Source organism: Schistocerca americana, chromosome 6, assembly GCF_021461395.2.
Source record: "Schistocerca americana isolate TAMUIC-IGC-003095 chromosome 6, iqSchAmer2.1, whole genome shotgun sequence".
NCBI classification, from domain to species: Eukaryota; Metazoa; Arthropoda; class Insecta; order Orthoptera; family Acrididae; genus Schistocerca; species Schistocerca americana.
Window position 1 is genome coordinate 228,788,443 of NC_060124.1, and position 24,759 is coordinate 228,813,201.

General features: G+C 39.5%; 2 protein-coding genes across 9 annotated transcripts in view; one reads left to right on the forward strand and one right to left on the reverse strand.

Moving 5' to 3' along the window:
* LOC124619479 (PSME3-interacting protein) overlaps nucleotides 1-24,759 on the forward strand; it is a 110,981-nt gene that overhangs the window by 73,797 nt on the left and 12,425 nt on the right. Inside the window, exon 8 of one of the 4 annotated variants that reach the window (XR_006980083.1) lies at nucleotides 19,792-19,968. The exons of 2 other annotated variants lie outside the window; for them this stretch is intronic. The gene's annotated coding sequence lies outside the window, so the exon portion shown is untranslated. Of the gene's footprint in view, nucleotides 1-15,204; nucleotides 15,427-19,791; nucleotides 19,969-24,759 lie in introns of those variants that run through there. One more of the 4 variants, XR_006980086.1, reaches the window with a different exon arrangement.
* Nucleotides 14,188-24,759, reverse strand: part of LOC124619477 (embryonic polarity protein dorsal-like) — a 99,374-nt gene continuing 88,802 nt past the window's right edge. For all 5 annotated transcript variants that reach the window (XM_047145889.1, XM_047145886.1, XM_047145887.1 and 2 more), the window contains 2 exons: nucleotides 23,520-23,893; nucleotides 14,188-14,999 (listed from right to left, as the gene is read on the reverse strand). In XM_047145889.1, the coding sequence (XP_047001845.1) occupies nucleotides 23,576-23,893 (318 nt within the window). In that variant the 3' untranslated portion in view covers nucleotides 14,188-14,999; nucleotides 23,520-23,575. The remainder of the gene's footprint in view (nucleotides 15,000-23,519; nucleotides 23,894-24,759) is intronic.

The window sequence follows — 24,759 nt, forward strand, 5'->3', positions numbered from 1 at the left end:
GTACAAATGGAAGATAGAATGATATGAAGAAAGAAATATGTGCTGAAATGAAATCGTGAAGAATGACAGAAAAAATTGCAGAAGATTTAGAACTGCACATGAGACAATGTACTGTTTCTGATGGTGATTGATGAGACTGGGCCTACTGAGTGGTGAATAATATGTGAAATGGACACTGGTGATTGCCAGGCTTCTTTGAGCTGGTCAGGCTGGTTTGCTGTATCATACAAACAGGAAGTTGTAAAATTACAAAGTTTATTATAAGTAAATGTGCAGAAGAGATGCCATTTCAATAGGTAATACTGTAGAGAAAGCTGATGTGAAGACAAAGCTTGTTGCTACCCTTACAGTCAATCAATCAGTCAGGTTTTGTGGGGAAAAAGTGCATTTTCTTTTCTTTTTTACTCATTATCTTTATTGTAAAATGATAGTTTACAACTGATAAATGTTAAGACACATTTGTACTCAATAATGCCAATGATGATTATGAGTGGATTACAATTTCCACTTTTTTATGTCTATCTTCAGGAACTTCATGGCAAATCATGACCAAAAGTTAAGAAAAGGACTTAATTTCCAAATATCTTTTAATGGCTGTATCAGAATCTGGAAAATGGAAAAGAATAATTTTTAACGTTTCATTCAATACTTGTGTGTGGAAAATGATTCACTGCTTTGGACTCTTGACAGAGAGAGATTTTTTCAGGAATATGGCAAAAAGACTGTTGATGTATGGATTCACACCAAAACAATCATGTGATTAGGAAATTGTCAGGCAATACAATTTCCAGTAGGTCAGGGTCATTTCAGGTTTATTGGTGGAACAATATTCATAAACTTCAGTCATTTATACATTATCAACTGGAATACTGCATTAGCAAATGTTTCCTGGTACACAGCACAACAAGCATGATGACAGGCCATTTCTTACACCACCCTAATTTTGGCTAAGTAAAACTAATAATGACTGAAGTGTCTAAATGTATTAACTTTGCTTTTGTTGTGTGTGCCTAGTGTAGGGAAAATGTTGAGTTTCCATCACTCAGTAGCACAGTGGTTTCAACTATAGAGAATAAATTTAAGAATCCATTCCATTGCAAGTAATATGTACAAAATCCGAAAATTGTCATAATAACCTTGCTACGTAACTTATTAAATCACCACCATCTTAGTACAACAGCTAGGTAACTTGATTTTTGCCCTTCTGCGTTATGTAAATGACTCTTGCCTGCTTGATGCTCTCTAATCAGTGCTACAACTGGATATCTCTTAGGGTTTACTGTTGGGACACAATACACATTTCAACAAATAGGTAAGTATCAAACCAGGAAGTATTTATGTGCCACAAATAGAACCTTGAATATCCAGTTGTGCTGTAATACGAACTGCCAGTGAGGACATAACTATAATGCAAGCAGTAGATATCTTAAGTTACCTAGTTATAATATGTAATCAGCATTCAATGTTAAGATGTTTATGCAGCCTGTGCACCTGTAATATGGTCTAAATTGCCAGTAATGTTTGTTGAGCATTGTTTTTCATCTTCTTTGTGTGGCATTCCAGTTTATGCTGAACAGAGTGATGTTTGTTCTTTAACAATTGCTGAATGCATTGAATCACATTCCATTTCACCATGACCAACACTGAATTTTAAACCAATAACTTTCTATGTTAGTCATTTCCTGAATAGTGATCAAGTACACTCCTGGAAATTGAAATAAGAACACCATGAATTCATTGTCCCAGGAAGGGGAAACTTTATTGACACATTCCTGGGGTCAGATACATCACATGATCACACTGACAGAACCACACGCACATAGACACAGCCAACAGAGCATGCACAATGTCGGCACTAGTACAGTGTATATCCACCTTTCGCAGCAATGCAGGCTGCTATTCTCCCATGGAGACGGTCGTAGAGATGCTGGATGTAGTCCTGTGGAACGGCTTGCCATGCCATTTCCACCTGGCGCCTCAGTTGGACCAGCGTTCGTGCTGGACGTGCAGACCGCGTGAGACGACGCTTCATCCAGTCCCAAACATGCTCAATGGGGGACAGATCCGGAGATCTTGCTGGCCAGGGTAGTTGACTTACACCTTCTAGAGCACGTTGGGTGGCACGGGATACAAGCGGACGTGCATTGTCCTGTTGGAACAGCAAGTTCCCTTGCCGGTCTAGGAATGGTAGAACGATGGGTTCGATGACGGTTTGGATGTACCGTGCACTATTCAGTGTCCCCTCGACAAACACCAGTGGTGTACGGCCAGTGTAGGAGATCGCTCCCCACACCGTGATGCCGGGTGTTGGCCCTGTGTGCCTCGGTCGTATGCAGTCCTGATTGTGGCGCTCACCTGCACGGCGCCAAGCACGCATACGACCATCATTGGCACCAAGGCGGAAGCGACTCTCATCGCTGAAGACGACACGTCTCCATTCGTCCCTCCATTCACGCCTGTTGCGACACCACTGGAGGCGGGCTGCACGATGTTGGGGCGTGAGCGGAAGACGGCCTAATGGTGTGCGGGACCGTAGCCCAGCTTCATGGAGACGGTTGCGAATGGTCCTCGCCGATACCCCAGGAGCAACAGTGTCCCTAATTTGCTGGGAAGTGGCGGTGCAGTCCCCTACGGCACTGCGTAGGATCCTACGGTCTTGGCGTGCATCCGTGCGTCGCTGCGGTCCGGTCCCAGGTCGACGGGCACGTGCACCTTCCGCCGACCACTGGCGACAACATCGATGTACTGTGGAGACCTCACGCCCCACGTGTTGAGCAATTCGGCGGTACGTCCACCCGGCCTCCCGCATGCCCACTATACGCCCTCGCTCAAAGTCCGTCAACTGCACATAAGGTTCACGTCCACGCTGTCGCGGCATGCTACCAGTGTTAAAGACTGCGATGGAGCTCCGTATGCCACGGCAAACTGGCTGACACTGACGGCGGCGGTGCACAAATGCTGCGCAGCTAGCGCAATTCGACGGCCAACACCGCGGTTCCTGGTGTGTCCGCTGTGCCGTGCGTGTGATCATTGCTTGTACAGCCCTCTCGCAGTGTCCGGAGCAAGTATGGTGGGTCTGACACACCGGTGTCAATGTGTTCTTTTTTCCATTTCCAGGAGTGTACATTGCAACAACAGGTTTGGTTAGAGTGTGTCCTCCACAGTAATTGCTGAAACAGGAAGTGTGGTTTACCATTACAAGGAGAGATTGATATACTCGTACATACGGTTTGCTATCTCAAAGTTTTCTCCTTTTTCCTTTACTTCTGACCACATGAAACAATCTCCTTGTTTTGATTTTATGTTATGCACTGTAAAATTGAAAGGTTTCATCCTTTGAAGTAGTTAGTGCCAACAAATTTTGCTGGAGACTTACAAAAGTCCCATCTGAGTTTGGTGCTTGTTCCTTCCTTTGTTTTTTTGTTTCTTTTCCTCTTGAGCCCTGTCTTTAGCCCTGTCTTGAGCATTATAATTAGGTGTAAGATCGTCTTCATAGGCCCTAGCAATACTGTACGCCATGCATAGGCAACACTTTTAGCAAGTCGTTTGTACGAATATTTCCAGTTTCTCCCTGCGGTGGTATACCAAGTTTACTGTGTGGAGAAAACAATCGAAACAATTTTGTTGCTGCCATATGTGAGCTTGCTGTTCAGGAAATAACTAACCCTATAAACCATGAATTTAAAATTCAATGTGGAATGGGACTTAATGCCTTTGGCAATCACTACAGGACAAAACAGAGTCAGAAAAGTGAAACAGCCTGCTGTCTAAAAGACTATTGCCAGAAGCGCATGAAGTAACATCTGTATTGCCACAGGGCTTTTAGGAAAGAGGATGTGCTGGCTAAACATTTTTTGTGGTGCGATATAAAGAAGACTATGATGAAGAGTTTAGAGCTCTTCACTATAACAAGAAAAATCAACAAGATCTCCTTGTCAGACACCAGATTGTTGTACATGTCCATCCTCTTTATAGCACAGGAAAAGTACGAGGGTCACTCCAAAAAAATGCACACTATTTTTGTAAAAATACATTTTTCATTCTGCATGTGTGAAAGTTTTACAGTGTGTAGATACATCTTTCCTGCTTGTTTTCAAACTTAGTTCAACTTTTTCCCGTGAGTGGCACCGTCACAGAATGTCTTCAAATTCATATTCTTGAGGAAAAAACCTTGTTTCACAAAGCGCCTAGCATCCAGCATACTTTGGTCTATCGATTATTCGTATGACTTTGAAACGTGTCCCTGGCAGTGTTTGAACATTGTTGAACAAATTCTAAGTTGATTTCTGAATGAATCATAAGTTGATTTGTGAATGCGTGCATAGTGTGCGTGATGTCTCTGCCAGTGGAATCCTCGTCATATCTAGAAATAAACTTTCCTGCAGGCAAAAGGGGTTATACGAGCTGAGCGGAGTATAGCCGAATGAAAGAAAGCCAACCACTATCTGATTATGTGGTTGATTGGGTTTGCGAATGATGAGCGTTGTTATGATTACCAGCGAAATCCATAGAATCAGACTACCAGAGTGCGAATAAACGAATAACAGGTAAGAAAAAGTACATATTATCTTCTCGGTGTATCCAAGAAAATGAAATTTTGACAGAAAATTTTTGGCCAGATCGCTATACTAGCAAGGGCCAGTTGTACAGTCTCCGACTAGCAGCCACTTTAAGGTCTATTCTGGAAATAGCGTGGAAAACGCGTCGTACGAACAAGTAACAATACCTAACCGGAGAATAATTGCAGGATAACTAAACTGGTGATTCTGGCAGAATTAGTGAAGTTAACCGGCGAATAAGCTTTGACATTGGCAGGAATCGATACAGAATTAGTAATGACAACATTGTTTGTTAGAACGAGGAAGGAGAAGAAACGGTGACATCACTTAAATTATGGAAGAATATGACAATTCCAAATTTATATAATAATTTCGCAGTACTACTTTTCGATCTCGTGCTTGAGAAATTGGAGCGTACGAATGAAGTGTGAAACTATTTCCTAACGTAAAGCTTTTTGCTTGTAGTAGGCCTAATAGGCATTTGATATTGTTACTTTGTGAATTATATTCTGCCGTGTTACAAAAATGACCATTTCTGCCAAAACAGTCTGGTTTATTTGGCGTGTGTTACAATTGCTGCAGTATTATAAAGACCTATTTTGTTTTATCTCGCAGACAGTGACAAAATACAAGTAATCAGGTTGAGAAACCACACCAGTCTTGGGCCTATTTGTAATTACAGCTTTTTCAGTATTAGACAACAGCATTTCGATTTTTCATGTAGCTAAACGTTTGACAGACTTTGATGAGGTAACAGATCCTTTCGCAGAAAGGAAAGCAGCCGTGTAAAGCTGTAGCAAGATTAGAGAGAAAAAAATTCTAGGTGCTAAGGATGGAAGAAATGTGTACTATCATGCCTGTCTCTTCTCTTTACTGGTTTTATGCATCCTATACTTAATTTTATGTGGACCAATAGACAGGGACGTGCGATACAAGAATGCTGTGTGAAGAGCTATGGCGCTGCACTTTGGCACACTTAAAATCAAATAACATGTCTTACAATTCCTCGGACACGTATGTTTTATGTATCAGACTCTTCAGAAAGATGTGTGCTACAAAATGAACATATTTTTGAAAATTTGATTTTTAAAAAATTTTTGACATCCTATCTCAAACACTCGAGGGACGCCCCTACCTATTATTGTCCCTGTTCGTAAATATTGTAGATACGGGTCTGATGCGCAGAGCAGTCTGAGTTACAATAGGGAAGCAGGTAGTCTCCATGTGACCCGTGTGTACATTTAGTGTTTTTGCTGTTTCTCATTGTCTACTGCACTCACGTCAAATGAAAACAAAATTGATTTCTTTGGCCGGGAGCTATCATGTGAATTAAAATGCATTCACATAATTATGGAAGGCTAAAATACATTATTAGTTCAGATTTTATTTTATTTTATTTCCACCTTTCTGACAGTCAAGCATTAACTGCCATGCAGAACAATGAAGTTATTTTTATTGGTTTGCTGAAGAAATTTTCTTTTATTAATCTTTTCCCCTGAGGCAGTCAGTATATTTTTGAAACAAGGGTTTAATTTCAAACTATTGGCTAGTTTCAACTGTTCGGTGCATTTCAAGTGTACATTTTCATCTTCTAGCACGTATGGCATTATGTCATAACAAAGAACCAGACATGAGATAACAAAGTACTGGTACCCAAGGAAATTTACATCCCGAAACCACACTGAAAAGGTTAATATCAGGTCGATGCCTACTTCACTGGCAATCTGGGACTCATTTATAAATCAGCTCTTTGATGACGAGCCATTTAGAAGAATTTATAGCCCAGAAGATCACACTTACATGTCATTATTAAAAAATTTACTGGCACATTTGTGTGATATATCTTAAAATGTAATACGTGCATAAAAGACCAATATTATATGTGAAAGCTTTGTTTTTCTTGTAGCACCATTATATATATATTAATTTAAACCATTAACTTTTCCTGTTTGTGTGTTCGCGCTACTTAGCAGTGACGTTGCTATTGGCTGATTACACCACGTGTCCGAAGCTCTGAATATCCGCTGTCATCGGCTGGCGAGATCACGTGACATGAGCTATGACTGGCTTACAAATACGCATTGCAATCTCGATTTAAATGCTTTGGAAAATAACATTCGGTGTTTGGTGGAATTCGAATTTATACTTTCGTAAAACAAAAATATGCACCGTACCTGTTACTGCACATCAAACACCTTTCCAAAAGGTGTTTTTTCCCCTGAGTTCTGTTTTCTGAAGCGCCAGGAAATTCTATGCTCATGTATAAAACCATAACCATTCAAAGGACTGATAAGTTATACAGTTCCGAGAGAAAATATGCTGTCAATTAGGAGGGAAAAACTATCTTTCCACCCGGGAAAAAGTGTATTTTTAACCGGGAAATCCGGGAATTTTTCTTCCTTGTCTGCGTATACGCCCTGAATTGGACAACAACAAATAAAAGTATTACATAATATTACAACTTTAGAGAAAACGTGTTAGTTTGCACCAAATTTAATGGTTGTGGACTGAGCTATGAAGAAAATAATTGAAACAGAACACTGTCGGTGTCAGTGACAGAACACACAATATCAAAAGGACATAAGAGTGGAAACTCCAGCAGCTAAGAATGTGTGCTCTGACAGACCTACATTTGGAAGTGATAGGTCTGGCAAGCCAGCTTCTGAACAAATGAAATTGCTTTCAAACAGAATGGAAACAATGCAGTGATAAAATAACTATATTTCTCCCTCTAGCAATATTATTAAACACTGTACAATATCCAGTGCTATATCACAACTAATGAGGAGAACACACACAACTCATCATTGATCCTGCCAGAATTGTCAGCCTTAATATTCCAATACAAAGAGGCAAAATAGAAGAATGCATGGACTTGATGAAAATCAACATACTTGGACTCAGTGAGACCAAATGGAAGGGACAAAGATCAAAAGAACTGAGTGGGATATCCTCTATCCTGGTCAGGAAAATCCAAGCAAAAAACTGTGGTACTATTATGGGTCATCAAATGAAAGATCGTATGGTCGATGTAAAATCTGTTTCTATTCAGATTCTTCACATTGTACTAAAATTTAGTTCTTCCAAGAATATCAGTTTCACATGGTGATATCACCACAGGCTGGTTGTGAAGATGACCTTAAGGGAAGAGTAATAGAGGAAAGAACAGTTATCACAAGTGATATGAAGGCCGAATGGGGACTGCAAGAGATGGGTACGAGAGTATTCTGCGGTCACACGGGCAGCTCCACAAAAAACACAAGGTAATAGACTCCTTGACTACAGTATGAGGAACTAACTTGTAGGGGTGAACTCTTGGTATCACAAACAAAAAAGGTATAAGATCGAAAGATATGGATGGGAATCTCTTATATAGTATATTTTGACTGACAAACAACAGCAAAATAGATTGCTAGATGTTAAAGTGATCACAGGTTCCTCATTGGCTGATACAGATTCAAAATGTTAAAACTGAGAAGGGCACAGGAAGAGAAACTCAGGACATGGAAACTGAAGGCCAGTGATAGAGAAGCAGAGTTGGAAGACAACATCAGGAGAGAAGTGGAAAGATCTGAAGAAAATCTTGTTATGGTACTGAGAAGTTCTGTGGGGGAATCAGTGGCACAAAAATAAATGGAAGGAAATGCCATTGTGTAATGACAGAATAAGAACTGCTATTCTGAACAAGAACATGTTTACAAAATACTTCATTGCCCATAATAAGGAACTATCCAGTCACTAAGAAATATGGAGGATGTTAATGGCAATATGAAAATGATGTATGAGATGTTGAAGAGAGATAAGGAACATTACAAGTACCTAAAAAATGTGTGGAAAGAAGAGACGGTACCTGCTGACTGGAAAATGGGCATCATAATCCCAATTTTCAAGAAAGGTGATAGAAAGGGGAAACTTTATGAAATAATTGTACAGAGTAAGAGGGGAACACACTATGAAGAAAATCCCTTGGAAGAACAGTACGGATTCAGGAAGGGAAAATAGACAACTGCTTTAATTTTCTGTCCCCGCCAATTAATGGAAAAATACTAAGAATGCAACTGTGACTTCTTGTTAGCCTTTCTGGATGCAAAGAACAGGTTCAATACAGTGAACAGTGAAAAGGCGTCGAAACACTGAAGAAAAATAGAATACAAGATGACATGGTACACATAATCAAAAATTTGTATGAAGGTACCAACTGTAAACTTAAAACACCCATAGGAATGACACCCACACTTGGCACGAAATGTGGGTTAAGACAAGGTGAAATTCTGTCTTCTCTCCATTTCATTACTGTAATGCACAAGATCCACAGAAAAGTACATCAAATCCTTAAAGCTGATAAAATGAAAACTCTGTAACATGTTGTTGCTGATGCCTACATCTGTGGAAAAACACTAAAGAACATCTTCAAGATTAAATAAAAACCTGGGCAAAAGTTACTAAAGTATATGATCTCATCTTAAGCAGAAGAAAAGTTTGGTGATGGTCAAGAACAGAAATGGGCAATCGATGGGACATTTTGAAATGGATAGGAAATGGCTACAGATGACCCATCATTTCAAATATTGTGGCAGTGTTGTCTCTGATACTGGTTCCATAGACGAAGTAGTCACTCAGAGAATTCACACAAGTAGAAGTTTCTATCAAATAAAGACATAATATGGAACAAGAAAGAGCACTAAAATGTATCATCTGTGAATACCAGTACAAGGTTTGTTCATAGTGTGGTCAGAAATATACAAAGCAATAGCAATCTTACATGAGGAAATCTGAAAACAGGTCCAAGTTGTAAGACAAAATAATCTCGCAGCAGCTGAAATGGTATGATGTGTGCCACATGGACAATAACAAGCTACCAAGACTACAGTGTGATTTGAAACTGAGACATAAGACCAACTCTCTGGTAAAAGGAAATGGTAAAATCTGCTTCGAGCAAAGAGGGCATACCTGGGGCTCCTTATATGACTCATGGTGTGGGCGATAAGAGAGAGACGATAGTAATAAACTAATACAGAACCAAGACCTGTTTGTGGTAACAGATGTGTAGGCACAGCCTTCACAGAGTTGATTTTAAACCCAGAGCAATATTTTCAGTGGAGAGAAGTCATGTCACTACGGAAGGAATAGCTAATTGTAACAAATCTTGCAGGATGCCTGTGAATTGCTTTAATGTCTCCCTTAATTCCGACCTGGTGGGAAGACACTCACGAAAGGGTTGCACAAGTACTCTGTAAACAGTCTCCTTTATATATAAGCTCTCTTTTTCAGAATTCTCCCAATAAACAAAACTCAACCATTCGCCTTCTGTACAACCAACCTTATATGAATATTCCATTTTGTCACTTTTCAACATTACTCCTAGATATTTAATTAGCTTTACCGTCTTGAGCAGCACACAAGTAATACTGTATTTGAACATTACAGGATTGTTTTTCCTACTCATCGGCATTAACTTTCAGTATTTAGAGCAAGTTGCCATTCATTGCACCAAATAGAAATTCTGTCCAATTCATCCTGTATCTTCCTTCAGTCAGTCAACAATGACACTTCCTGTAAACGGCAGAATCATTAGCAAACAGTCGCAAACTGCTGCTCACCCTATCTGTCAGATCATTCATATGTATAGAGAACAAGAGTAGCTATCACACTTCCCTAGGGCAATCCTCATAACACCCACATGTTAATCCTTTTCAGGTCAGAAGACTTGTTTTGGCAAAGCGGTAACTGAAAGTAATGCCAGCTTGTAACTCTTGTAGAAGAGTGCATTACTCCTTCAGCAACTGTTTTGAAGGCATTAAGATTTAATTGTACTTTTAAAAAAATTATTGTTTCCATACAGTCTCGTTAATTTTTAAACAGGCTGCGAATGTTAGGAACTTAATTCAGTCACCTACCAAAGCATGCTTGTCTCTATGTCTGAATGCACACTATAAAGCAGTCAGATGAAAAAAAAATATTACAATTTTACATAAACACCTTTTAGTAACTGTCAAGTAAGACTGTGCTGAGGTGCCACAGCCCATCATTCTTGCAAGTCTACAGGGTGTTACAAAAAGGTACGGCCAAACTTTCAGGAAACATTCCTCACACACAAATAAAGAAAAGATGTTATGTGGACATGTGTCCGGAAATGCTTAATTTCCATGTTAGAGCTCATTTTAGTTTCGTCAGTATGTACTGTACTTCCTCAATTCAGTGCCAGTTGGCCCAATTGAAGGAAGGTAATGTTGACTTCGGTGCTTGTGTTGACATGCAACTCATTGCTCTACAGTACTAGCATCAAGCACATCAGTATGTAGCATCAACAGGTTGTATCGAGACAGATTTCCAGAACGGAGGTGTCCCGACAGGAAGACGTTCGAAGCAATTGATCGGCGTCTTAGGGAGCACGGAACATTCCAGCCTATGACTCGCGACTGGGGAAGACCTAGAATGACGAGGACACCTGCAATGGATGAGGCAATTCTTCATGCGATAACCCAAATGTCAGCGTCAGAGAAGTTGCTGCTGTACAAGGTAACGTTGACCACATCACTGTATGGAGAGTGCTACGGGAGAACCAGTTGTTTCCGTACCATGTACAGCGTGTGCAGGCACTATCAGCAGCTGATTGGCCTCCACGGGTACACTTCTGCGAATGGTTCATCCAACAATGTGTCAATCCTCATTTCAGTGCAAATGTTCTCTCTACGTATGAGGCTTCATTCCAACGTGATCAAACTGTAAATTTTCACAATCAACATGTGGGCTGACGAGAATCCGGACGCAACTGTGCAATCACGTCATCGACACAGATTTTCTGTGAATGTTTGGGCAGGCATTGTTGGCGATGTGCTGATTGAGCCCCATGTTCTTCCACCTACGCTCAATGGAGCGCGTTATCATGATTTCATATGGGATACTCTACCTGTGCTGCTAGAACAAGTGCCTTTACAAGTACGACACAACATGTAGTTCATGCATGATGAAGCTCCTGCACATTTCAGTCGAAGTGTTCGTAAGCTTCTCAACAACAGATTCGGTGACCGATGGATTGGTAGAGGCGGACCAATTCCATGGCCTCCACGCTCTCCTGACCTCAACCCTCTTGACTTTCATTTATGGGGGCTTTCAGCTCTTGTCTACGCAACCCTGGTACCAAATGTAGAGACTCTTTGTGCTCGTATTATGGACGGCTGTGATACAATACGCCATTCTCCAGGGCTGCATCAGGGATTCCATGTGACGGAGGGTGGATGCTTGTATCCTCGCTAACGGAGGACATCTTGAACATTTCCTGTAACAAAGTGTTTGAAGTCACGCTGGTACATTCTGTTGCTGCGTGTTTCCATTCCATGATTAATGTGATTTCGAGAAGTAATAAAATGAGCTCTAACATGGAAAGTAAGCATTTCAGGACACATGTCCACATAACATATTTTCTTTCTTTGTGTGTGAGGAATGTTTCCTGAAAGTTTGGCCGTACCTTTTTGTAACAACCTGTATATGACATAAATGATGAATCACTGTGTAGGGTCAAGCTCTCCTCCTGCATCTGCTTCAACTCCGCTATATCTACATCCCAACCATATACTCCCATGTATTTTGTCTTCTCAGGCATTTTATTTTCACATGTCACAATGTCTAATGAGAATTCAGGAGAAAAATAATTCCTGTTAATTCCTACACATAAGTAGATTTTACGAAATTCATTTCCACTGCCAGTCTTGAAATACGGAGGGTGGATGCTTGTATCCTCGCTAACGGAGGACATCTTGAACATTTCCTGTAACAAAGTGTTTGAAGTCACGCTGGTACATTCTGTTGCTGTGTGTTTCCATTCCATGATTAATGTGATTTCAAGAAGTAATAAAATGAGCTCTAACATGGAAAGTAAGCATTTCAGGACACATGTCCACATAACATATTTTCTTTCTTTGTGTGTGAGGAATGTTTCCTGAAAGTTTGGCCGTACCTTTTTGTAACAACCTGTATATGACATAAATGATGAATCACTGTGTAGGGTCAAGCTCTCCTCCTGCATCTGCTTCAACTCCGCTATATCTACATCCCAACCATATACTCCCATGTGTTTTGTCTTCTCAGGCATTTTATTTTCACATGTCACAATGTCTAATGAGAATTCAGGAGAAAAATAATTCCTGTTAATTCCTACACATAAGTAGATTTTACGAAATTCATTTCCACTGCCAGTCTTGAAATACGAATGAAGGGAAAAAAATGGGTGTCTGTGGCATAATATGTGACAATACACATACTGATGAGACAAAACATTATGACAACCTGCTTACTATTCCATCTGTGGACTGCAATACAACAGCGATTCTGCATGGCATGGGTTCAACAAGTCCTTGCTACATGTACGGAGCTGCATGGCACAAAATGTCTAAGGACACGTCATGCAATTACCGCAGTTATAGGCCCACGGTTTATGGGTGCGGAGCTGGTGTCCGATACTGACCAAGATATGTTTCATCAGATAAGGTGAATTTGATGGCCAAGATCAAGGTCCTCAAACTACTGTAACATGGTTATAGCCTCATGACATGGGCAATTATCCTGCTGAAAGATACAACTGCCATCAGGGAAGAAATCAAGCATGAAGGCATACAGGTAGTCCACAATAATTTTAACAGTACACAGCTGCACTGGTGCCTTTGATCATACTGGATATGCTAGCATAATGTTGCACTCACAGGCTTGCTTGCGTCCATGGCGCAGTGTGCATTTCGAGCAGACCCTCGCCAGGACAACAGTATATCTGAACATGTGACATGTGAAACAAGAACCCACCAGGCGTGACATTTATACTGATCTATGGTCCAGTCTCAATGATCTTGTGCCCATTGCAACTGTAACTGATGATGTCGTTGAGTCAACATGGGAACATGTAGGGGTTCTCTGTTGCAGAGACCATGCTCAAAAGTTGTGCATTGAATGGTCTGCTCTGAAAGAATTTTGCCTGCACCAGCATTGCACTCTGTCATCAAATCAGCAGCTGATCACCTCCTATCCTGCTTTACTGGGAGGGCAAGTCAGGATCACCACATTCTGTGTTGAGGCACACCATCCAATACACTTGTCTCCTGCGTGTGTTTTCATTTTCCTTCAACCACTTTCCATAGAAGCTCAAAACAGAAAACGCAAACAGCCGACCGGCTTCGGCATTTCTGAGAGCCTCATTACTACGAAGATGCTGGGCCATAACAACATACTGTTTGTGAAAGTCTCTTATGTCAGTGGATTTTCTCATGTGCAGCCAGTAGTAATGCTAGAATGATTCTCCACTTATGTACTTTCCCTGACGCGTCACACTCGCAATGCCGCCTGGTGACTTTCTACCTCACAGTGGGCAGTGGTCACAATATTCTCGTTCGTCAGTGTACTTTTCCTCAGTTACGACTTTACCACTGAACGTTCTTATTCGTGGGCATATCCATTATTCAACACTTCTACAGTTAGGTGAGTTATTACTCTAAATGTACAATTTTGTATCAGTTTCATGTTTCAGTATAAGGAAAAGGAAATCTGCAATGGGAGAAGGGAAATTTTCTGTTTTAGGTTTGCAGGTCATCCACATTGTAGCAATGAAATAACATACGTGACTGAAGAAAAGAATGGCAAATATCTCATGCAAGTAATGGATCTGCAGTCACATTTATTTTAACTGTGTTTATATAACTGGCTTGTACTTCAAAGTGCATAAGAAAATACATGAAATCAATACAAAGTCACTCTGCAGATACAAAAATCAATTAAATACCAGGCTGAGAGATCAGAGAAAATATGAAAATTGAATGTGTATATTATACTCAAATACAACAACTGAAATAAAATCAGTGTACACTGTTTACTGTAAGCCATTGGCTTACAGAATAAAAGTGAGCAACAGTAGTATTTTGTTTTTCCTGCTATAAAAGTTTTTGTATAAAATATACAAATAAAAGTCCACATGAATAAAATGTACAATGGATAAAAGCCTCATAAAAACAACATTCATCAATAACATTTACACAAATTTGCTTAATACAGTCATTTCCTGCCAGCTTTGTACATTGTTTTACAAGTTTCAAGAGCACTTAGCACTGGAGACCCAAGTGCACTCCACAGCCAACTTTCATTGCACATAATGCATGACATCAATCCGAGATCACTTCTCGAATTTCTCATAGTGTGACGCAGATGATTCGTAACTGGACAAATGATGCACCTGAATTCACTAGAAAATGCTACATCTGAACTGTACCGTTCTCTATTTGCATAATCTGTCATTACTTTTCCTAGGTGTACTGAAGTCCAGTTTCTTTTATTGCACAGCAAACTGACTGGATGCCGTTGTTGCGTCCCACCACATTTGTTAGTGCTACACTCTTTATCCTCACAGGAGTTACTACTTACACATTCACTGTTCTGCTGGAGGCCACACTCCACTCAGATCTGTAACAATACAGTAGAAAACCAAATAACATGTACATCATAAACACAACAAAGAATAGTATTTATTACTTACTTACAAAAAATAAAAAGTTTTATAAATGTTATTGTACAAACAGGAAGTAAGCATATGAATGTATTCATTGAAGCATTATACCAAACCACTCCAAACTGATACAAGGTCCTTTCATTTCTGTCTATTCTGCAGGTCTAGAGCTCTAGCATTACCTGTGGAAAAATACAGCACTGTCACCTGGCATACAACAAGGGATGTATGAATCCTGTGGTACAGACACGTCTAAAGTACTAAGCTCCCGAGCCTTCAGCACTTTAATGTTTTTGGATCACCAGAAAAATGATGGAAAGTCAATAATGGAGCTCAATATTGTATACAAGTTTTCATACTGCACCAGCAGAACTATGGAAAGGAGTCAGAGAAAGATCTGAGCTGATTCCATAGTCAATGTGGACACATAGTAATAAAAATTAAGAACTATCTGTAATAACACACACTCCGGGTTGGAATGTGTGTGTGTGTGTGTGTGTGTGTGTGTGTATGGGCGCGCGCGTGTGTGGGTTATTTTTCTTCTAAAAATGCTAAATCTGTAAGAGACTTCCTGTTGTGCCAGCCTGCAACTCAACATGTCATCTTTAAGCTAAGTAGCAATCTAATAGATATTCATGTGAACCAAAAAGAAGAATAATGGATTAAGGACACGGAAGAAATTCTGAACTTAAAAATTTTTTTCCCCAATGGGGAGCCATTCGGAATCCAGAAATAACCCCCCCCCCCCCCTTCTCCGTTGAATGGATAACCCTAACAGCTTGCAATTTATATCTGTTTTCACTGTTATTATTAGCTATGCTTAACAGATCTTCCAAGGTAGAGATTTTTCATATATCTTTACTGGCTTGAACATATCAATATACAAAATCTGTACCGGTACTGAAAACTTTAGAAGCTGTAATGTAGCTTGTGAATGAGTGGTGTCTGAAAATGCGTCACCACCTCAGTCTCCTTGCCTGAATTATCTACCGAGAAAATAATGTTGTACAGAAACTCAGGTCGGTGCAAAATAAATTTTTAGTTCAAAATTGTATCTGGCTGTATTCAAAGTTAATTGCTGGCCATTAAAATGGAAATAAATAACAAAATTTTAAGTAGTGTGTGTGTGTGTGTGTGTGTGTGTGTGTGTGTGTGTGTAGGAAGAATATATTATTATTATTTTTAGATGATTTGAAGGTATACATAGTGCGAAATTTAGTACACAGAGCTGCCATCTGTAGCATCAACAACAGCACTGATTGAGATGAGCACTGAGTCAAACTGAGATCAGATGGGACATTTACTTGTGGTCTTGCATTATTCTGTTGAAAGCTAATGTCACAGAGACCTTGAAGACAGGGCACAGCCATCAGCCTTTACATGTCTGAAACGTAATGCCTGCTGTCCCAATTACCATAAGAGTGAATCAGAGGTGATAATTGTTGAGTACTCTATGGTACCCCATAACATTACTCAAGGTGCTGAATCAGTATGACTACCGAATTCCGACACATGCTGGTAGATGTTTCTCCTTCTTACACAAGGCAAAGCACAATCACACAAACAAAAAACATTCAAATACAATTTACAAATGGGAATCTTTTACAAAATCTTTCATTAAACACAGACTGTAGGTGGCGTTACTCCTGCTCACTTTATGCGGTTGCACTGAAATGTTAATCATGCTATCATTCGAGCTTTTTGTAGTACATTTTTGACACTTTGATGTTTGTTGTATGCTTTCTTCACTGTGTTCCAGTTTTAATGGCTAGTAGTGTATTTAATAAATTAGAAATTCTTGCATTGAGATTACAATACATATACTCACTCACAATTTTTGCTTAAGGGAACCCAGCACTGAGCAAATTACCTATGTGTGATCATAATAAAGCTGGTACCCATTTCTCAAAAACTATTTGCTCAAATCACACTAAATTTGAAACTTACATAAGTTGTCATATTTTCTTCAAAGCATTTTACTTGTATGACAGTATCACTGTTATCAGTAGAAATTTATCGAAAGTATGAGACTTAAAAAATTGGCATTTAAAAAAGTATTACCAAAATATGTATCACACCTTTTATTTGACTGTCATAATTCTAGGACACTTTAATGAAAATGATGTATTTAATTTCTGTGCCTAGTTTCACTGACACACACGTATTAGTTTCGGGGAAAATTGTACCTAAAACTAAAAATTTTATACTTCCAGGAAAATGCAATTAAAGTTTTTTGGTATGACATGTTCAACTTAGAGCCCACAGCTCCCAGTCTAGTGATCAGCATTGCTACCTCTAGATCAAGGGGTCCTGTGTTTGATTCTCAGCCAAGTCAGAGATTTTCTTTGCTCAGGTACTGGGTTTGTGTGTTGTTATCATTTCATTCATCTCACTTTCACTGACGTGCAAAGTTGTTGAAGTGGCGTCAAACAGAAAGACATGCACCAAGTGGCCAAACAACTCCATAAGGTGTCTCCCAGCCAAAATACTATACGATTTCATTTCATTTCATTTCTTCAAAGTTAAAATTTGCCAGGTACAACACTACCAACAGGTTTCTATATCCTACAGCTTATGTTTAGAGCCTCGTTTTAAAAATCTGGCCTCTTTTGTCATCTGTACAGCACTTTTCTTGGCCTCCCACACCCTCAACTGTTAAACTGACAAGTGCACTCTTCATGTTCACTCCAGGCTCTATGTCTGTATCACTGAAAACTTCTATCCTACTGACTGACCCTTCATTGAAACACAATATTACATCCATGAAACCAGGTTTTAGGGATTTGAGGCACACAAATACTGTTTTAGGCAAGCATTTCAACATACAGGATGCTTTGGACAGAGAGAATGATATGGCTCCTCGTCTGTAGCAACCCTGTGAAAGAGGAGGGGCCACACAGCTTCCCTCATTTCTTCTAAATTATTAGTCTTTCACCAACCTCCTACCTAAATGTGTTTGGGCACGATCAAAACATTCAAGTTTCACAATGTTCAGTTCTTTGTTTGGATTATATTGCACCACACACTGAAAAATCTCACTGTCAAAATCACCCATATACCTGGCACAGTGTACACAGTGTTTCACCTCTGAATGATTGAACTCTTTGCCTACACCAATAACTTTCATTTCTCCACTGTATCTGCCAGAAATTTTCACTCATCATTACATAATCGTATCAGGACTTGCACAAGCATTCAAATAATCAAGAACTTTCCCAAACGTAAGAGACAACGCCTTGAGAGAAGTGTGACCTTTCTTTTGCCGTACGCCATCAAAATCTGCAGGATGTCTTTTGCTTAACTTACAGTAGCACACTAGGCATCAGCTCTCATTGATTCCAAACTTACTTTCTCCACTTTTGTTCAACAACTCCAAATAAAAATTGAATTTTCTCAGTGGAGGTGGCAAATCTATTCCACACTGTGTCTGTACAACCTTGTTGCCTTCGCCAATACATCTAATTCCATACACCAACCTCACACTTATGCTGTGCATCCATGCATTTGTTGTCTTACAAGTAGAGGTCCCAAGTAGTGGGATCACATTTTTGAAACCGCCTATAGACTGATGTAGGTTAAGATCCCAGGTATCACACCCTGCAGCCATTCACCCTGATGGAAGGAGGCATAAAAATAAATAAATATTCAGAATCTGACATTACACTCGTTAGTTTTAAATACGTTCTGATGAATGGACTGGCTGTGTAGCATAATGGACATGGTAAGGGCCTCACATGCAGAAGATTAAATGCTTAACATTTTTTAAAATCTTTGTCAAAGTAAGTTTGATCATTATTTTTATTCATTTATCAATAATTGATTTAAATGTAATTTTTTATTTCTATTCCTTTGTCATGTCATTTTAATCACAGTATGAACTTTTTTATTTGTTCTCATTTTTTATTTGTATCATTCTTCTTCCACTCGGAATGTTTGTGAATGTGAATTTAATTACATTTCAACATTTGAAAATGCTGTTCTATCAGCTACAAACAAAAGACAAAATAATCTATTTCTGTTGACTATGCAATATCTAATTCCCCAGCTCATGAGCATATTAACAGATTATCGACAAATGCTAATTTAAAAAGAGGTGATTTATCATATGTACGGCACTACAGCACCAGAAAATGGGCTTTACTTGCAACAGAACCCACAAACTATATCTGATTTCTAGGTGGGGTGTGTATGATACTGCAAGCAGACTGTAAAGCAATTCACTTATCATTCTCTTTATAATTCTAATTGTTATTCTCATTTTCTGAAAAGGTGTTAAGAAAATAAGATCAGTAATAAATGTGATAAGACAACATTATCTGTTAAACAAGTTCTTACACAAAAAGGACTGGAACAGAGTTGAAATGAAACAGTTGAGTGTATGCTGAATCTCTAGTTTAGTGCTTTTAGCATTTTTAATACTTATTCATTAAAAGACCTCTTTCAGCCAATGGAGAAGGTTTTAAAAACACTTCTGCAGTGTGGAAGTCAATATCTTGTGTGCATGTGTGTGAGTAATATCATCAGTTTTACCTCAGGTGTTCTTGTTTCAGAAATCTACAAGTAGGCACTCATTTTCTGTTCCATGTACTGTTAATACTATCATATTTCAATTTCTTTACTGTCAGCTGTAGAGCAGTAAGGCATAAATTATATACTTTTATTGTCAATATCCAGTTAACATACTGAGAATTGCCATCATGCCTTTTTATTCTACTATTTGATATTGTAACTATAGTTTTTTCTCTGCAGCTCTGGTCCAACAATCATAACTCTGGTTTCTACAGCACAGTAGTAGTAAGAAGAAATGGAAGTGAATATGTGAGAATAAAATATATTCTAACAGAAAATTAGGGGAAATGTGTATTTCAGGCAAGTTGTGATAATGTAAGGGAGCATTTCTGCTTATCTATGTAACTGGTGGAATTTATAGACAAATTGTTGCAAAGAAATAAATTATTATTATAGTAAATGTGTGAGAATGTGGTACAAAGGACTGAGTGATATTGAAGTTCTTAAGAATAACAACAGAGTGATAGTTACAGAAAAAATCTGACGGAATGCTAAGTTCATATCTTGACAAACAGCACGCTATGAAACAACAAGTCTTTACCTTGGTGCTTGTTTCAGTATGTGGGTTGTTTGAAAGTTACCTCCCAGCAACATCATCTCAAAAGTATGCAGTTTGAAATACGCTTTGCCACTTACACAGGGTGTACATAAAGTCTGGGAACACTTTCAATTATTTATTGCACATAACTTAACATTGTACCTATGTCATACATACTGCATTTTGAAGAGCAACTCTGAAAGTTTTTTTTACAAATATTCGATATGTGAACCACAAGTGACCCGGCAGACGTCAATACGGTAATCGAATTCTGCCATACCCATCCCAGCATGGCATCATCGACTGTGGCAGTCACTTCCCGTATTCTCTCCTGGAGCTCTGCTACATCATGTGCTAGAGGCGGTACATACACGAGATCTTTAATGTGTCTCCACAGAAAAAAGTCACACGGAGTGAGATCTGGTGATTGGAGAGGCCATTTCATGAAGCAGCTCACTCCGCACCTAAACTCGCCATGTTTGCGACTAGCGCTGACTATCGGCAAATTACCAAACTATGCTGTGGCAGTATACATGGGGGAGGGGGGCACTTCCAGGGTTTCTCTTCAAAATGACATATGTATGGGGGCTATTCAGAAAGTAGGGAACGTTTTGGCATTTAAAAAAAAAAAAAAACTAAGTACAAGAAATACATTTTATTATATACATCTGAAAGAGTGACTGACATACTACTTTACCACATAGTCACCAAACACACTGAGGCACTTATCATAGTGGTGGACAAGCTTTGAAAGACCTTTGTCGTAAAATTCTGCCGCCTGAGACTTCCGTCAGTGAGTCATGACCGCCTGGAGTTCGACATTGTCATCAAAGTGCTGTGTTGCAAGCCAGCTCTTAACCTTGGGAAACAAGTGGAAGTCGCTTGGTGCAAGATCGGGACTGTAGGACAGATGAGGGAAAATTTCCCATTTGAATGAATTAAGGAGTTCTTTAGTGGGGTTTGCCATGTGAGGGCGGGCATCGTCGTGCAAAAACAAAATTTTGGATGTCAGCTTTCCTCGGCATTTGTTTTGAACTGCTCTTCTAAGGCTGTGCAAAGTTTGACAGTACTGGGCAGAATTTATGGTTGCTCCACGTTCAACAAAATCAATAAGAAGCACACCTTGCCTATCCCAAAACACTGTCACCATCAACTTCCTTGCTGACAAGGTTTGCAAACGTTTTCTTGATTTTTGGGGGGACCTCATGTGCTCCCACTCCGTGGACTGTAATTTTGTCTCACAATTGATGTGTTTCACCCAAGTCTCGTCACCAGTTATGATTCGATCCACTAATGAATCACCATGTTTGTGGTAGGCCTCCAGATATGTCAACATTGCCCCCATTCACTGTTCTCCATGGTGCTCTGCAGGCATTTTGGGCACCCATCTTGCACAAAATTTGTGATAGCCTTGCTTTTGAGTGACAATTTCAAACAACAAAGTCCGTAAAACTTGTGGAAAAGAAAGCGAAAGCTCCACTATTGTGAAGCAACAGTTTTCACGAATCGTTTCATCAACTTTAGCGACAAGATTGTCAGTCACAATGCACGGGCGTCCAATCTTCTCTTCATCATGAACGTTGGTTCGGCCATTCACTCATTACGTTGTTTCTGTACACTTCACACAGTTCACGATAAATTTCTATAGGTTTTAGGTTTTTTGCCAACAAAAACTCTATCACAGACTGCACCTCACAACTGGCAGTATTTTCGATTGCAGCGCACATTTAAAATTCAAATATCGAAAAAACCAGACGTGCAGACATGTTCCTGTTGTCATGGATGGATGCCGACTGAGCTGCCGAGCGTGCACATACCAAAATATATGCAATTGGCACACGCCTAGCGGCGTCACATGGCAATGTTCCCTACTTTCTCAATAGCTCTCGTATGATATCTGTACAGTGTTTAGTTCTTGTGCAATAAATAATTGAAAGTGTTCCCAGACTTTATGTACACCCTGTACTTAGCGCCCAGCATACACTTACTATCAGTTTCGTTTTAACTATTACCGTATCTCCTTTCCACCCATTAACTCCCCCCACACATAGTTACAACTTCTGTACCAACTTTCTGCCAGCGACTGTTTAATTTCCTTTCTGCTCAAGTTTCATATTTTGATTTCCCCCCTCCACAATTGCATCTTTCTTGTTGCTGTTCAATTTTGTTCTCCCTACATCAATCATCTCATCCCTTACCTCTGATTTTAGAACAACCCTTTTTGTACTTCCCTTTACTGATCCCCGTTCATCAGCTCTTTTATTAAAAAAGAAATGACCCACAATAGACTAGTGATCTAAAAGATGTACAATCTGGACTGAGGTCTCCCAACTGTTAACAATAATGTGACACATCTTCATGATAGCCTTAATTACATCCCCAAATTGTTTCCTCCGATTTCCCACAAAGTGTCTGCCCATTTTTAACTGAGAGTAAAACACTTCTTTGCGAATCTGATTATAAGATAGGCAAACTACCTGATCAGCCCATCATAAGTGGCATCTTAAAACTATAAATTCTTTACTGGTTGTATATCTCTCTCTCTCTCTCTCTCTCCCTCTCTCTCTCTTTTTGGATTAGGGGCACTGAACACCGAGGTTATCAGCACCCAACTGGTGATATTGTTCCCACTTTGTAAGATGCAGTCTGTACAGCTCCAGGATTCCGATCATTAAAATAGGGTGGGAATTACAACTGAATTTCATTTGATGATCTTTGTTGCAACACTGACCTCGTGATTGTAAAGTGCTCGAGATCTTATTCTGCCAAAGAATGCTCCAGCATAGTTAACTCTGTATTCAATTTCTGAATCTATATCAGCAATTGATGGGAGGATGCTGCCCAGATATGGAAGAGTGTTGGCTAGTGGAAGACTTACTCTACCGATGACGATACTGGAATTTCTTTGTCCTTCCACAAGTGCAGGTTTGTGAAGAGATTGTGTTTTACTAGTATTGTCTTCATCATATAGCTGTTAAAGAAGATGAGCACAACATGAAGAAATTGGGTGATTATGTTCTTAAACTTTCACTGTCACATTTTGAACTTCTTTGACAGGTAATCACATCGTATGAAACACGACAGTTTGATTTTGATCCATAAAGCAAAATTAAGATGAAGGGATCCAGGCATCCCAATGTCCACATGCAATGAAGCTATGACTCCCATAGTTATCTAGCAAAGTCATGGACACGATGACTTTGGAACTGATTTACCTCAGTCACAGTACACAAAATTTAGAACTAAATCTGTAACATTTATATAAAAAATCCAATGTTATGGAAATTGTCACCATATTAATTCAGATGGAAAGATGAGATGTTTAAAAATATATGGGAATAATAAATTTCAAAATTGTGACAGACGTTACCTCCTACTTCCATGATTTTCAGGGATCTTGCTTGCACCTTGTGCATTAGCAGACTGTCAGTGTCCAGTTCCTTTATACATGCTGTTCAGACTGCAAATATCCTGCATGGTAGTGTTTGCGAGTCTTGTCAGGCTGTCAGTCATGTTAGTGCTTCCAGCTGCCTCTGTATTTGCAGCTGCACCTCCTCCATCTGTGAGGTTCAAGTTGCTGGACAGATTCTCCGATAGTGAATTGTAGAAAAGACCAAAGTTAGCCAAATCGCCTGAGTCGATGTTTCCCAAACTCAGTTGCTGACTGTCCAGGTCTAGGAGTTCAGTGCCACCTCCAGCACCACTGGTTACATCTGCTATCCTCTGCTGAGGCACTTGTACTGGCTGCAACAAACATGCAAACAATGTGGAGACATGTGAAGCTGTATACCTGTTTTAAAAACTATAAGTAATTTTAAAAAATGGAAAATCCAGGATGGAATGTAACAATATAATGAAAAGGATAGTTGCTATCCACAATATAGTGGAGATGCTGAGTCGCAGAAAGACACAACAAAAAGTTTCTGACAGTCTTTTTTGTTGTGCCTTTCTGTGACTCAGCATCTCCACTAACTGGTGAGTAGTAACTACCCTTTTCATTACATTGTTATAAGTAATTTTATTTACACGGCTTGACAAAAAAGTGAAGCACCCACAAGACATAGTTGGATGTCAATGTTAACACCAGTGGATACGTAAATAATTACAACTGAAATTCTCAGTGACCGGCAGAATGACAACCAGAGTGCATTAGTATTGTTCACTTTTAGTGTTGTTACCAGGCCAGGTAGGGTACACAAGGGGTACAAACAGTGGTATATGTTGAGTGTTTACTATTAAGAACACAGAGATGTTGGATACCACATGTAAGACAGTGTCATCAATACCTGATAGTTTGAAATGGGGCTCAATGTGCTTTTGCATTTTGCCAGTTGGTCTACTAATGTAATATTCAGATTTGTGAGGCATTTGAATGTGTCAATGGCCGGACATTTGATGGCTTGGGAACGTGAGGGCAGGCATATTTGTTTGTGTTCCAATCGATCACATCTGACCACCATGACGGAAGATCACTGCATCATGCATTAAGCACATTGTAGTGTCTTTCACCTCTGCACCAACCATTCAAGAACAAATAGTGGATTCCTCACAACATTCTGTGCTATGCTGCGCCATTAGTTAGAGACTAGCAGTAGCCGTACAAGGGAAAT